General features: G+C 47.3%; 1 protein-coding gene across 3 annotated transcripts in view; it reads right to left on the bottom strand.

The window, feature by feature from the left end:
- GALNT18 (polypeptide N-acetylgalactosaminyltransferase 18) overlaps positions 1 to 16031 on the bottom strand; it is a 354123-nt gene that overhangs the window by 59321 nt on the left and 278771 nt on the right. For 2 of the 3 annotated variants that reach the window (XM_027580483.2, XM_027580482.2), the window contains exon 7: positions 634 to 819. The exons of the other annotated variant lie outside the window; for it this stretch is intronic. In XM_027580483.2, coding sequence (XP_027436284.1) covers positions 634 to 819 — 186 coding nt within the window. The remainder of the gene's footprint in view (positions 1 to 633; positions 820 to 16031) is intronic. 3 annotated transcript variants of the gene reach the window in all.

Genomic DNA, 16031 nt, shown 5'->3' on the forward strand with positions numbered 1-16031 from the left:
GGAGAAGCAGACTCCCCACTGCGTGCAGAGACCGATGTGGGGCTCAATCCCAAGACCCTGAGATTATGCCCTGTGATCATGACCTGAGCCAAAGTCAGACACCCAACTGACTGAGCCACCCAGGCACTCCCAACATTCTCATTTAAAATGAGGATACTGATGGGGCGCCTGGGTGGCACAGTCAGTTAAGCATCTGACTCTTGGTTTTGTCTCAGGTCGTGATGTCAGGGGTCGTGGGATCGGGCCCGCATCGGGCTCTGTACTCAGCACGGAGTCTCCTTGGGTTTCTCTCTCCCTCTGCCCCTCCCTGCTGCATGAGCTCTCTCTAAAATAAATAAATAAATCTTTAAAAAAAATAAAATAAAATGAGGATACTGAGGTCGGGAGAGAAGTCTTCCTTTAAGCAGGCTGCCCAAGGACAGGAGCAGGAATAAGACATGGCTTAGTACCTCACAGTCAGCCTCTCTTCTTCCACATGTGGTGTCTTTTGAGGCTGAGAGTCTACTCTAGCACCGATCCCAAGACTCTGGCTGATCCACGGGAAGAAGGGTGTAGACCCATATTTTTTGTTTTTGTTTTTTTTTTTTTTTTCCAGCAAACCCCTAAAACCCCATCCCCACAGGGGCTTCCTACCTCTTGGGGTATGTTCCATGCCATGTAGACATGGCTTTTAAATTCGTCCATCCAGACTTCAGCTACCCTGAGGGCATTCCTGCGGACATGGGCCGTGAGGTCCTCGGTGTAGGGCTTGTGGGCTCGCTCAATGTGGGCAATCCGAGAGCAAGGCAGGACCTCCACGCTGCCGCCACACTGCCACACCTGTAGGAGACACAGAGCCACTCGTCAGTGCCCAGACCTGACTCTGAGCCACTAAACCAGACCACAGGTGACCACTCAGTCTGAGCACAGACAACTCCAGCTCTCCTCATCTTGTCCCTCAGTGAGCTCTACCTTATTTCTACTCCTCTAGTGGGAAGATGATTGAGTCCATTTATGTCTTGTTTCTTGTTGCCATGGATTTACCAGCAAAGAATTAATGCACCTTCTCTTTCCATTCCTTCTACCCTGCAAAGAAGAGATTAAACATTTTTGTGACCAAAGACCTGGGTTCTCCTTGTCCCTGGTGGAGAAGTTAACAAAAATCTTCAGAAGGGTCTCTGCCGCCGTGCTTGACACGGAGGAAGCAGCAGAGACTCCTAGCAGAGATAGCATTCTAACATGGACCACATGGGCCTGGACACAGATTAGTGATCACCAGGGGGAGAGAGCTAGGTGCCCATCTTCTGGTCCATCTGTCCTCAGCCCTGAGTTCTGATAGAACCCGAGAGAGAGGGAGATACAAAGAAGGGAATCATGCAAAACTTCTCACTGATCTCCGTGACTAAGAGCTTGAACTAGATGCAATTTGATTTAAAAGAAAATAAAGAAAAATGATCTTCTATTCTGAGTGTCAAGGGACAGTGTCTTGGAGGTCTTGCCATGATCATTCCAGCCACTCTGTACTTGGAATGTTCTGGAACGTGCATGTCCTTTTGTGCCCTTTGGCTTTTGCCCATTCTATGTGTCATTTTAGAATGCCACTCCTTCTCCAGCTGAAAAAATATAATCTCTCAAGATCTTGGCCACATGGCCTCTCTGTTGTGGGGCCTTTGCCCAATTATTGGGCCAGAGCCAGTTGCTTCCTCCTCTGGCCCTAAAAGCTCTTGCTCTCATGACTTCTGCCTTACCTGTGAGCCATCTCTCTTCCTCACTCTGTGTTCCTAGATGGAAGAACCATATCTCACTCAGTTCTCATATCTAGCACCTAACACAAGGCCTGGTACATAGAAATACTTTGTAAGTACTTGTTGAATAAATATATGGCTGATGGTATTTAATCGCTCAAACAGTAAGTGACTGATGCTTCATACATGTGGGATGAATCTGAATTACTGGGCCAGAGCTGATGAATGAGGCTTCTGAGGGAACACAATCATCATCTCTGGGTGGACAGCAGAGGCTGCTTGTCAGATACTGTCAGTTGGACAGTTTGGTAGATAATGTTCACACTTATAACATGTATCCACCAACGACCATAAGTTTTCATCCGAGATAAAGTCAACTTTGCTTTTTTTCCCATTTTTTTTATTCAAGTATAGTTAACATACAGTGTTATGTTAGTTCCAGGTATACAGTGTAATGATTCAACAATTCTATACATTTCTCAGTGTTCATCAAGATAAGTGTACTCTAAGGTCAACTCTGGATTTTACTTAATTACCTCCAGAGTTAGGAAGAGAATGCCTTCTTTTCTGCCTATTTCACACCAGTTGCTGTTGGTTGCTCTGGGCTGTCAGAGTTGGAAGGCTAACTGATCGCCTTTTCACTTTCTGAGCTTGTCTTGCATTTAGTATATTATTTAGAGCCAGTGGAAAGGAAACAAGCATTCCCACTGGGTGTCTACCATGTGCCAGGCACTGGATTGTGTATGTGGGCAGGTGGCACAGTGTGGTGGTTATGAGCAGAGGATTTGGAACCAGACTACTTGGATTTAAATCCTGGCTCTGTTTCATGCTAGCTGCATGACCTTGGGTGAGTCACCTGATCTTGCTGTGTTTCAGTTTCCTCCTCTCAAATGGGGATTATAATAGCACCTCTCTCATGAGGTTAGCGGGGAGATTAAAGTGATTATATACAGAGTGCTTAGGAAAATGCCTGGCACATAATAAGCATGCCATCAGCTCAGCTATTACTATACAAATTATATTCAGCAGGATCTTCAGAATAACCCTGTGAGGCCGTTGTTAATGTCTCCAGTTCCAAATGGAGAAACTGAGACTAAAGGCTTTCCCTTGGCCAAGGCCACACAACTGGTACCGAAGAGGAAAGGATCTCTCTGATCCCCACCGAAGCTCACGGAAGAGAGGAAGCCATGGAAGGCCCCAGGCTGTGCACTTTCATTTCTATGACCTATACATTCTGGGGATCATGCTGACTTCCTTCACTTTGCTAAGATTTGCAATGAAAGCCTGTGAATACTGTGAATATGTTACTGACAACACAAAGAGTTGGGGTAATTATTCTTTTGCAACTGGAACGGAGGCTATTACTTGGCATATTTCAGCAACACAACACAGAACATGATTCCTAACAAAGCTCTTTTATTACAAGACCTGTTTCTCAAAGAGTCGCTTCATCATTTCATCTTAGAGTGGGCGCATCTGCCGTGCTTCTGATCAGAAGGGTGGCGACCACACCTCCCATCTGCCCTGAGGGCACAGTAAAAGGAACGGTGTGATCTCAGTGATAGGCTCTTGAATGCACTCCTGTTTTCCTTCATTATGGCCGCGGCCCTTGTCCAGACCATGGTCATGTGTCCTCTGGACTCTGCAACAGCCTCCAAACAACTGATCTCCCTCCTGCCTTCCTCCTCCAGTCTCTTCTCCACCCAGCAGCCGGAGCGATCTTTGCAAGGTGTAAAGTGGATCACGTCCACCCTGTAACTTACCAGCCCAGCCCTGGGTTGAGGCCCAGCCCCCCAAACCCAGGTCTTGCTTCCCCATGCACTCCCACGGCACAGCCATGCTGACAGTTCTCACTTCCTCCTTCATGCTGTGTGTTCTTCCGTCCCTGGGCTTCTGCACATACAGTTACATACTCCACCTCTGCCCAGGGTCTCCTTCAGACATGGGCCAAAAGGTGCCCAGGACAGATCATGGGTTGCCAGCAGAGGTGGGGCTGGGCGGGGGGAGGGGGGAGATGTAATATTTGAAAGCGCAGCTTTGGAGCCAGTGAGAACTAAATTCAAATATTTTGCTTCTGCTACCTGTTCCTGCACCACCTTTGGCAGGTGACTTCTCTGCCCCAGCCTCGATGTCGCCCAGGGAACGAGGGGCATGCACGGATTCATGTTCAACCCTGGGCCTGCTTCAGTCTGAGCACGGGCAGTCAAGGGGGTAGGGGCAGGACACCTGAGTCCATTCTGTCCCCGCTGTGCGCCTGCTGAGGGGCGACTGTGGGCCACCTAACCTCTTGTCTATGAAACAGGCATAACAGAAGTCATTTCCGCACAGGGCTGTGGGCTCAGGAAGCCCCTACGCACGTTATTATTTTATAATAACCTTATAATCACTGCTCTTTGGCTCTCCCGTACATCCACCTTCAGGGAAATATATAACTGCAGAGGACTCACATGTCTGGCTGAAGCCCACCAGACAAGAGACAGGCTGCCTTCCAGAGCGCCTGGCTCAGTGTGGAATGGTGCCCCAGGCTCCTCCCTAGAGACTGAGAGCGCCTGTTAGCCTAGAGGTCATCCCTGCTCTCCTCCCTCCTATGCAAAGGAACTCATCGATGGAGAGGGTGATGGCATCTGTCTTGAATGCAGCCTTTGAGTTCCTAGCAGTCTCTGGGCATTGGAGCAGAAGATGTGGACTCAGCATGTCTAACCCGTCACCTCTGGACCCTGCCCAAGGACACTGAGATAAACAAGAGGAAGCCCGCATTCTCTGGTCCCTGGGCGATGAGCGGCTCTGCTGATCAATGACTTGACACACAGAGATTCTCAAAAGTCTTACCTACAGGTGATCTTGGAGACCCTCGCATGGATGGTAGACAAAGGATAGGAAAGAAGATCACTGGCACTCCACGAAACTTCCATGGAGGCTTGGGTGGGGCAGGGGATGAGGGAAGGAGGGAAGGGGACCACGTCACAGCTGGCAGGAGGTGGAAAGACCCAAACCAGAAGGGGGCTACAGACAGCAAGAATTGTGCCAGAGAAGCGGGGCCACTGGGTGGAAGGCAAAGATGCGGGAGACAGTGATGGCTTAGCCTTGCGAGTTCTCGGGGGTGAGGGTGCCAAGGGAGGTACGGCTGGGAAGGTGGGCACCAAAGACATGGCTAAGAAATGAAGGCCAAGGGTCAATAACCAAGAAGCCTGATGAGGTCACAGGGCACAGGAAGCACCTACAAGACATAGAGCTTGATTCTTACACAGGGGGCATGTGAGCCTGGCTTGTTAGAGCAAGTGAGGCCCGTGCTCAGTCCCACAGGCACCGGGGACACCTGACGCACGTCAGCCCTGGATGTAGGCTGGATCTTGTGGCTTCTGAACGGGCACTGGGAAATAGGTTTCTTGACCACACCAAGTTCTTTCCTGTCTCTGTGCCTTTGCACCTGCTATTCCATCTTTCTGGAACACTCTCCTCCCACTTGTCACCCAGCTCAAATATTACCTTCTCTGACTGCCCATTAAGGTCCCCTTGGAATACTTACAGGGCCCCACCCTTTTTCTCAGTCACACTTATTCACAACACTTCCGTTTATGTATTTACTCTTTCAATGTCTTTCCCCTGCTCCCTGCTAGACTATAAGCTCCAGGAAGACAAGGATCACATTGTCTACACCGGCACAAGGCATTTAGTATACATTCAATAGCCATTATTTAAGTGAGTGATTCCTGCAATTCGAGTCCTGGGCTTTCCTGGACTTCGGAGAGGCAGTTTTAACTCGCTCAGCTGGATCCCCTAATAAAGGCCATAAACATAAAATGTGGCCAGATTTTACCGAACACAATGACTTCCTTCAAACCCAAGCGGTTTTTCAGCGAAGCTCTGACATTTGAGTGCACACTGCTGTAACTGAAGAGAGTCACTTTGGCTGCAGAGCTTAAATTAACATTGTAAAACCTGGCAAGTCATCAAATGAGCATGGTGGAAAGCAGGAGGCTTCATCTTGTGGAACCATGAACTCACTGTAGAGAGAGCCCTCGACCTGGCCAGTGCTTGCACACACCCACCGAGGAGTTGCTGGGCTTGCCTCCAGATGGGACCAAGAACCGGAAGTAGATGGCAAACAACAGTCACCCAGTCTGGAGTAAAGGCTCACTCACCACCAGCCCTTCCCAGAGAGCCCTAATCCTATTCCTGTTTCCAGAAAGGCTTGGACCATCTGCCTGGGAACCATCTGGGAAGGCAGGTCTTGGGGGCTGATAGAGAGGGTTTGAATCCTGCCTCTGTCACACATTAGCCTTTGACTTGAACCTGGCTTTGGATGTCTGTTGCCTTTTTATTGGGGATCATGATGCCCTGGCAGGTTTAAGCGAGATGCTCTATGGAAAGCTCCCACTAGCAAAGACAGGCATGTAGTGGGTTCTTACGGAAGGTGAGGTTCTTTTCCCTTTCCAGGACTGGGAGCTGCTGGTACAAGGTCAAGGTCAAAAGATCTGAGTTTATGTTCTGTTTGCCACTTACAGCAACAAGCCCATTCCCCTCCCAAGCCTCAAGTTTCTTCTAGCTGCCAAATGAAGGAACTGAACTCAATGATGCGATGGATCCCTTCTATTTCTCGCATTCTGTGATTCTACGTTTTCTGGCGGGTACGTCAAATGACACCCAGTATTTGAGACATGACTGGCAGAGTTGTAAATTGGAAGTTGTAAAAGAGGGAGACACGGGAGGCAAGGCAACAGGATACAGCTTGACCATTTCTGCCACACAGAGACTCATGATCACTCTGCTGTCTGTGTCAAGGACAGCAAATAACACTTCCAGGTTAAATCCATTTGCTTGTTAATGTCCTTCTGAAGTATCGTGTTGAGAAGGATTCTGAGGCTCTGAATCCTTCTGAGAAGGATTCTCCGGGCTCCGTGGAAAACCACACCACAATTAATCAGTAATGGTTACCGTAGGCAAGGAATTGGGAGTGGTGCCATCTCAGCCTTGTACTTCATGGCCATGGACCACAGGATCCCACATCCTGTCCAGCTTTTTATCTCCTCACGACTTTGCTCTTGGCAAAATGTTCCCAGTCTTCCTTTAACTTAGAAAGCCTCCTTCCTGCTCTCCACCCATCCAAAGCCAGCCTGGCCCAGCTCCTCCAAACTCCTGAAACACATAATTTGTACCACTCATGTGGTCCGTATTTCTTGGCTCACGTTGTTAATTATCCTTTTACGTGTAACTGTCTCACTTAAGTTGGCTGTGAAATGCTGAGACAGAGTAGAAAGCCAAACCAGGCAGGCTGGGGGAAGGAAGACAAGGAGGATGGAGGTTGAGACCGAGGCCTGAGAATAGCTGGCAGAAGACCAGAAACTCATTTGTGGCGTGGTTGTAGGGTCAGAAATGCAGGCAAACAAAGATGCTGACCAGGGCTGCGCAGAGCCCTCCTTTCCCGGGCATCCTTCCATTCTGTGCCCGGGGCCCCTTGCTCACCTCACCCTAGGCACGGGGGTAAGAAGGGAAGAGGGGGGTCAGTTCTGGGCAAAGCTAAAACAAATGCCAGGAGCCACTAGCAAGCTGAAGTCAAGGGTGTGAGGTAGAGGAGGAGCTGGGATGGGGACAATGTTAAGACACGGAGCCAACCTCCCTCCAACATGCATCTTGCTCCCATACTTGCCACCTTCAGTCTCCAGAGAAAGATCACGTTCCTTCACAGGATTTGCAAGGCCTCTGAGACCTGGTCCCTCCTGTTTGCTGCAGCTTCATCTGTCATCCTCTGCTATCCCGTTACACCCACTTCTCTTAGTTCCTAGGGCAGACCTAGGATCCCTGTTCTCGCATTTCTGCCCTGCACCCTATACCATTCCCTTTACTGGAATTCTCCCCCCAGGGATACATTTATTTGCCTAGTAATTGCTACCCACTCTTCCTTGGAGGCCCTAAATTTGGTTAAATGCCTCTGCTACGTGTTGCCATATCACCTATCCTTTCTCTGGCCCCACACTTAACGATAGTTGTGTGCACGTGTACACTTAAAGACACATGCATGATATAAGGAACAACAGCCTACCTAGCACACTGCTTAAGAAACAGTACGTTAGCAGGAACTCAGAAAACTGCGCTCTTCCTCACTCCCAAAGGTAACCCATCATCCTGAATTGTGTTAATGTCCTTGCCATCAACCCTTGCTACCTATTTGGTTTGACCTATTTTGGAACGCTATATAAATGAAAGCATATTGTCTGCATTCCACAACTTGCTTCTTGGTCCATTTATTTTCATCACCAGAGTGTTCCATTGTATAAACATATACAGCAGTTTATTTATGCATCCTCTTGTTGGTCGACAGGCTGGTTGTTTCCAGGATAATGAAGAGCCCTCCGTGGAACAATCTTATACATGTCTCTTGGCAGCCAAAAGCGAGCACCTCTCCGTGTATTTACACCGCAGTAGAATTTCTGAGGCATAGGTTGTATACACATTCAACTTTCCCCAGGAAAGAGAAACTCTTCCAAAGTGAGCATACCAAGTTCTGCTCCCACCAGCGCAGATGAGCTCTCATGTTGCTTCACGATCTCGCCAACATTTGGCATTGTCCAACTTTTTAGTTCTTGCCAATCCAATGGGTGTGAAATTCACTCTTGCTGTAGCTTTAATTTGTAACTCCTCGGTTTTCAGTGAGCAGGAGCTTTAACTTGTTTCTCGGTCTGCAATACTGGCCTGCCAGAGAAGACGCATGGCCACCTTGCTCTCATGAAGGAATCTCTATGCCTCCACAGGGCCTGGCACATAGTAGGTGCTTGATACATACTTACGTCATGAATGCGGGATCAAGAGTTGGGCCTCAGTTCTGAATGATCTCCAGTGTACTTTCCTTGGTGCTCTTCCAGGTTTCCAAGGGTAGATATTTCATTATTTTTAAGTGTAAGAAAACATTTTTAAAGTCTGACAATGCTTATTCTTCCATCAGACCCCACAAAAGAAACACTCTCTGGGGATGCAGTTTCCCCAAAAGCCCTCCTCTTGCAGTAAACACTGCCAAAGAGTCCTCTGGACAGAATTGCTGCTTGGGAAAAAAATGATGCTTTTTCTTGGAAGGTGTCCCTGAAGGGGTCTGATTGGGGGTCAGCCCTAAGAAGCACTTGAAGCAGTTTCCCTGTTTGAAAGGGATTCTTCATAACTATCAGAAAGCAGCAGGAAGATTCATCTGGCAGAATTCCAAAAGAGACCAGCTGGGCTGGAATGTCTGGAAGCGGTTCATAAAGAAAAAGTTAAAAGGCTGTTTTGCAGGGACTTGAGATTTGCTGCAATAGCTTCTTACCTACAGGAAACCCAGGGGCAGTGATGGCTCCAGGCTCTGCAAACTAACCCATCACACACAGGGGACTCTACTTTTCCTCAGACCCCAGTGCTCTGACTATAAAGACTGGGGCCCCAGGAGTTCACTTCCTCATGGGAAATTTCATGAGGACTGCTTTGCAAACACATGGTCCTTGAGATTAGCAGGCATCTTTTAATGGTTCCAACCAAGTAGAGTTTATTCATGGTTACCTCAGATCTCATACCAGCCAATAGGCCTGATTAATATTGCCCCACACTCAAGCTAGGTTGGATTCATGACAAAAAGGAAGAAGTCAGGCCTGAACATACTGAGGGTGGAGAAGACGAGCCAGGAGTAGGGTGGTCTTCAAGCGTGTGGTAGACTCGTACTGCTCATTAAATATCTCCGTGCTCCCTCTACATCTCCCATCCTCCCTTGCAGTCAGGAGGAACCATGTGAGCAGTTCAGCCCAATGAGACAATCACTTCCTGGCCAAGGTTGGTGAAGATCCAGTGTAAGAGGTTCATGAGCACTTCTACCTCTCTCCCTCCCGATCTGCTGGATGCTTAAGGCAGGGTGACCGTGAAGTTCAAAGATGGGGAACACCCTGAGGGAAGCAAACTGAGTCACCACTTAAAGAATGGCTGCTCAGGACAGCCATTAGTCTCCTGAAGGGTGGGACTTCAGGAGACTAATGCGAGTAGGAAATAAACTTGCTCTGGGTTAAGCCTCTGGGACTTGGGGGCAACTGGCGCAGCTCTGATTAACACAAGCTGCCAAAGAGGCAAAATGACCAGAGAGGCTTGGGTGCTGCAGCACCAATAATCAGGGGTTCATTCTATCAACTGGGACTTCGTAGCAGAGAGTTCCAGGCATGGGGAGAGACTGTTCAGAAGGGGACCGACTTTCCAAGTCCAGGTAATGAGTCCAGTCAGAGCAGGACCCCACCAGAGGCTGAAGGCAGAGAGAGTAGGTTTAGTCCCAGGGGGTGGGAAAGGGAACTACCCAGAGAAGGCAGGTGTTAGGACCCTTGCAAAACAGGATGTAGGTGAGAGTCGGCTTCGTGTTCAGACCCAGAGCAGAGGTCAGAAAACCAAGAGAGAAGCCAGCAGGGCAGAAGAGGAAAAGGCTGGGGCTTGGAGTTCACGCACCACTCAGGGTTGCTCAAATGGCTAGGTAGCAGCCCCGTGGCTGCTCCACTAATTCTAAAATGAGCCAGGTGAGCCCAGGGCTGCAGCCACACCCCAGCCTTGGTCAGGCAACATGACAGGGCTGACCCTCACAGCTTCTCACGCATGAGGCTGGGAAGGCTGGCTAATTCCTGTCCAGGCATTTCTATAGAACCAAAACTATAGAAGCCCCATGCTCTGAGAGAGAAGTATTGGCTAAGTTCCAAATCAGGGTCCCATTGACACGTGTGCTGTCTACTCTAATCGAGTCTTTGTTTTGAGCTAAGATCTCTGGCCCCATTACCATCACTGATGCTGCCAGAGAATAATAATAAGCTTGAATGTCACAGGGACTCGGGGAGCAATTTTCTGAAATCCAAATAAAATCCTTCTCATTGCTAGCCCAAGAGTCATTTTTATCAGATAAGTTGGCCCATCCATTTACTCTGCAGTGTTCGGTGCCCTCTCTGGTAGGTTAAGTTCCTTTGAATTGCTATGGGCATCTTCTCCTTGCGGATGTATTCAGAAAAGCCCGCTCTATGCAGCTGCTATTCAAAGCTGATCCCCTGGACTATGTTTAATTTATACTTTGCTATATGAAGATGAACCACTTAGTCATTTAAAGTGTTTCCTTTTTTATGTCTTTAATCAGTGGCTGTTTCTTTCCTCTCTCAGAAGCTTAATCTAATCAGAAACAAATCCCACACATATGAATGGCTCATTAGCATGTCCCAATCAAAATTCCCTGTCAGATGCCCCCTTAAAAGGGTGACACTGGCCCAAAGGATGACTCTTTGGACCAATGTCCAGAGTATGGCCCATGGTAGGTCGGGAGCGTCCTTTCTGAAATGCAGGCCAACCAGGAAGCACTGGACGAAAGGATACCCTCTGTCACCACTACCCTCCACCCCCATCCCCAGCACATCAGGAGCCATATGACTCAGTGACATATACGTCACTGAGGTGGCAGAGGTGGGAAAGTTTGGCCTTCTGGTAGACCTGGGGCACAGACCTTAGAGGAAGCTATGTGTCTTGTCCAAGCATCACCCTCACATTTGGTTCAATGGGACCCTGAAGGTTACCATTCAGATGATAAAAAGGAATCTGAGATGCTGAACATTCTCTCACTCAGAAATGGCACTTGTTCTAAGCAGCTTTCCTCTTACTCCATTGGAATCCAGATTAAAAAAGCCGGTGCGCCGGGTCTTTGCTTAAAGAGATTTGCCCTTTTCATACACATCAAAATGAATTGTCAGCTTGGGTATGATCTCTGAAAGGTACCTACAGCAAACTCACATTAAAAATGGGATTTATAAACGAGATCAGCATTGCAGTAGAGAACTGAAGGAGATCCAACAGATTACCTCCCATCATTTCCCAGGCGAGCAAAGAGTGAGGCTCAAGGTCAGGTGATAATTTAGAAGCCAAGTAGGAAATGTATCCAAGCCCTGGGACTCCTGAAAGACAGGAGGTCCCTGTGGCTCAGAGCACAGGCTCTGGGGTTAAGCAGTGTTGGTGTCAAAGCCTACATTTCTCATTTGCTGGACTGGTGACTTTAGGCAATTCATTCCACCTTCTAACATTCCATTTCCTTGTCTGTGAAATGGAGACAAAAATGACACATTGCAAAAATAGTTGTGAGAATTACATGAGTTACATTCCTCTGAGCTCAAGATTTATATATCCAACTGCCTACATGTCACCTCCACTTGTGTATCTCTCAGGCATCGCAGGCTTGCCTTGTGCAAAACCGTGTTCTCGATTTCCTTCCCTGCCTCCCCATCTGTCCCCTAAGTCTTCCCGTCGTCCACCTAATAGCCCAAGCCTAAAACCTACATCAACAATTATGTAATTCATCCATAATTACATCCTCTTCCTCCCCCTCCACATCCAATAATACATCAGCAAATGCAGTCAGTTCTACCTCCTAAGTATAGCTTCCGTTTAATCACATCTCTCAGTCTGCAGGGTCAACAGCTTGGTCCAAGCCGCCATTATCTACGTGTGGACAACTCTATCAACAGCCTCCTAAAGAGTCTCTTTGCTTCAACCCCTGTTGCTCTGCAATCCACCTTCTAAAACTGTAAGCTGAGCACTTCCTATGTGCCAGGCACCGTCGTACAAGAGGAGAATTTTGTCACTGAGCAAAACGTACAAAATCCCTGACTTTCTGGAACTTACACTCTGTGTTTTCTGTTGTAGCACTTGCTAGGAACTGATTATGTCCGTCCCCTCCCCCCACCAAATTCCTATGTTGAAGCCTCAACTCCCCTATGTGACTCTACTGGAATAGAGCCTTTAAGGAGGTGATTAAGTTAAATGCGGCCATAAGCGTGGAGCCCTTGGAGCCCGTGGAGATCAGACAGAACTAGTGTCCTTATAAGAAGACGAAGACACTAGAGCTCACTCTCTACCACGTAAGGACACAGTGAGAAGGTGATTGTATACAAGCCAGGAGGAGAGGTCTTACTAGCACCCGACTGTGCAGGCACCTTGATTTTAGACTTTTAGCTTCCAGAACTGTGAAAAAACAAATTTCCGTTGTTTAAGCCACCTCATCTACGTATTTTGTTATGGCAGCCCAAGCTGACTAATACAGCACTTACTGAAATTTTTAAAAAGATTTTATTTATTTATTTGACAGAGAGAGAGCACACAAGCAGGGGGAGTGACAGAGGGAGAGGGAGAAGGAGGCTCCCTGCTGAGCAGGGAGCCCGATGTAGGGCTCCATCCCAGGTCCCTGGGATCATGCCCTGAGCAGAAGGCAGATGCTTAACCAACTGAGCCACCGAGGCGCCCTGAAATTTGTAACTACGTATTTATTCTTTGTTCTCTTTTGTCAGCTGTCTGCCATTATGCCATTAGCTCCAAGAGGGAAGAGGCTGCGTTTACTTTTTTTTTTAAAGATTTTATTTATTTATTTGAGAGAGAGAATGAGAGAGAGAGAGATGTATGCTCAATGTTAAATATGTAATTTTAAGCATTGTATGCCCAAAGTCACATATGACAGGCACCTAACAAATGAGGTCAAAGGAAAGAACTGCATTAAAGGTACACATAAAATTGTAAGTTGAGTGACCATATGACCTGGTTTGCCCATGGTACTATTGGTTTATGCTGTTGCTCTAGTGTAATTGTCAGGAGTACCTCCTTTCACTCTTAAAAGTGTTCTGGTTGGGATAATAAATTGTAATTTATTTATATATTTATTATTTATTTATATATGCCAAATTTATAGGGCACGACTTGATTTCAGACATGCTGAAAGCCAGGAAAACTGTCTTGAAATCATTACTAATATTTTATCTCCCCTACTTTGTGATTTTTTTTTATGTAACTAAAATACAGTGCAGCGAAAATTACAGAAGCCATAAAGACCCTCCCTGATGAGCAGTACCTGAAGCAGGCATAATGAAAAAAGCAGGGTACACCACATTCATCACTCCACCACCTGCCAGGGGCTGCACCAAGCAAGGATAAGAACTGGGGCCTGTCTCTTGGACTTTCCAAAACTAGACAGACAGCATACACATGGAGAAAGACAGGACCTAATGGGAATAATTGTTATTTCTGGGGTAGTTGACACCAGGGGTTAACTATTTTCAGGACTGACTTTATGTTCAGGTAAGCTTTGCTTGATAGAAAGGCTTGTGCGTAGAGATAATTCCTGCAAACAGTCACCCACAAGCACTGGGGAATTATATTTATCAGTATCGTACTTCTTGCAACCCTTTACAAAGTAAAGAACTTTTTTTTTTTTTTTTTTTTTGAGAAAGAGAGTGTGTGTGAGCAGGGGGAAGGGCACAAGGAGAGGGAGAGAGAGAATCTCAAGCAGACTTCCCGCTGGGTGCAGAGCCTGATGCAGCTCAACCCGGGGCCCCACAGGGGACTTGATTCCATGACCCTGCAATCGTAACCTGAGCAGTAATCAAGAGCCGGCTGTTTAACCGACTGAGCCACCCAGGTGCCCCCAAAGGAAAGAGCATTTGTAGTGGGAACAGATGTCTCCGAATTCCCCTTTGCAATTTCAGATTTATGAATATCATCAGGTCTTGTCAAGAAAAAAAACACAACAGTGTCTGGAAGGGGAGGATTAATGAAGGGGGGGAGGGAAGGAGGAGGAGAGGGAGGGGGAGTGGGGGGGGGGTCCCTGCTCACTCTCGGTCACTCTAAGGGACTGATTTCGGCCTTGTCTGGTAGTTCCTTCCTGGAAAAGTAGAACTACAATGTCACAGTAGCAAGAGGATACCTTACAGCATCTGATAGAAAACAGCAGGGAGACTCAGCTGAAGAAAAACAAAACACACAAAAAGAACAGAGAAAGAGAGAGAGAGAATGAATGAAAATGAATGACTGTCCGGAGCTTTAACATACACTGCTGGCTCCCAGTTGGGTTTTTTTGGCTTTTATTTTTCTTTTTTCCCCCAAATCAGGAAATGAAACTCTGATACATTACTATTATCTAATCCACCGTCTATAATAAAATTTCATTAATTATACCAATAATGGTCTTTATAGCTCTTTTCCTCCTTGGCCCCAACTTTTTAGGAAGGTAAAAATTTCCTTCAGTTTGATTCTCAAAACCCTATATCAACTGTTACCTCTTCTGTGCATCTTATGAATCTTACTCTTCTGTGAAGCGTATTGAACGCAATGAAGAAAACATAAGTGTGAAGACCCTTCCAGAGTAAAATTGTCCATGGGTGCTCTCCCTTTCCTGCTCCCCGCCATTTCTAGCTAATTGCTTCATTATGTACTTTTTTAATTGCTTTGTTCTTTAGGGATTAATTTTGCACTTATCTTTACTAACCGTAAAACTTTCACAATGTACCATTAAACTGCGTCTGTTCAGCGGCTGGTTTGTGACTGCAGAGTTACCCGTGGCTGGTGTGCTCATGATAATGCAATAGGGCAAAGAAGTATTCCTCTCAATGTTTTCAGATGCCTGGCATCTGGGCAAGGCAGAGTAACTGGTTCTGAGCTGCTGGGGGGTACTCAGCTTCCCTCATGAATGAAGATCACACGCCAGGAAGACCCCAAATCCTGGGGTTTAGGCCTCCTGGGTCTTAGGTTGCTCAGGCCACAGGGCCCTGGATATTTTAGGTCCCATGGGTTCCAGGAGGCCACACTAGTGGCCCCCACCCCCGCACGGCAGGGCTAGCTAGAGCCGACCACCTAGAAGGAAAGGAACATTTCAACCACTCTCTTAAGGTCACATCTGTGCTTTTCCCAGGGTGCTGGTATTTGGCCTCTGCCTACAAGCAGACACTAGGTCACCCTCTCCCCCCATTCATGGTCAGATATAATCTCTAACCTCCCTGCCTCCTATCAGTTTCCAACCACTCCCTCCTTAGCCCTTTGAAATCTGTCTCCTTGAGTCAGCCTTGACTCCACCTGTCCCCTCCTAGGCCACCTTCCAGCTGCATCCATATGCCCTTTCTCTGCTTGCATGCTCATAGTACAGGTTGCAGATTTAGAGGCATTGTTATCAGACAGAACCATGTTCAAATCCAAGCTCCACCACCCTTTCTCTGTGGGACCCAGGGGCAAGTGACTCCACCTCTCTGAGCCTCCGTGTTCTCATCTGTAAAATGAGGATAATAATTCTAGCCTCTTGTGGTTCTTGTGGGCATAAATGACATACAGCATGAAACTCACTAGAATGTAAGCTCTGTGAGGGTACAGCCTAGACTATCCTGCTCATCCCAGTATACCCAGTGCTTAGCACAGTGTCTAGTATTAAATACATGCACTAAGCACGAAAAGAAATGTTCGAAAGATGGTAGCTATTATCATTAGTTTTCAACTTAGCTTGGCTGTCGTACTCCTGAAATGCTGCCTTCCCCT

Source organism: Zalophus californianus, chromosome 11 (assembly GCF_009762305.2).
Source record: "Zalophus californianus isolate mZalCal1 chromosome 11, mZalCal1.pri.v2, whole genome shotgun sequence".
Taxonomy (NCBI): Eukaryota; Metazoa; Chordata; class Mammalia; order Carnivora; family Otariidae; genus Zalophus; species Zalophus californianus.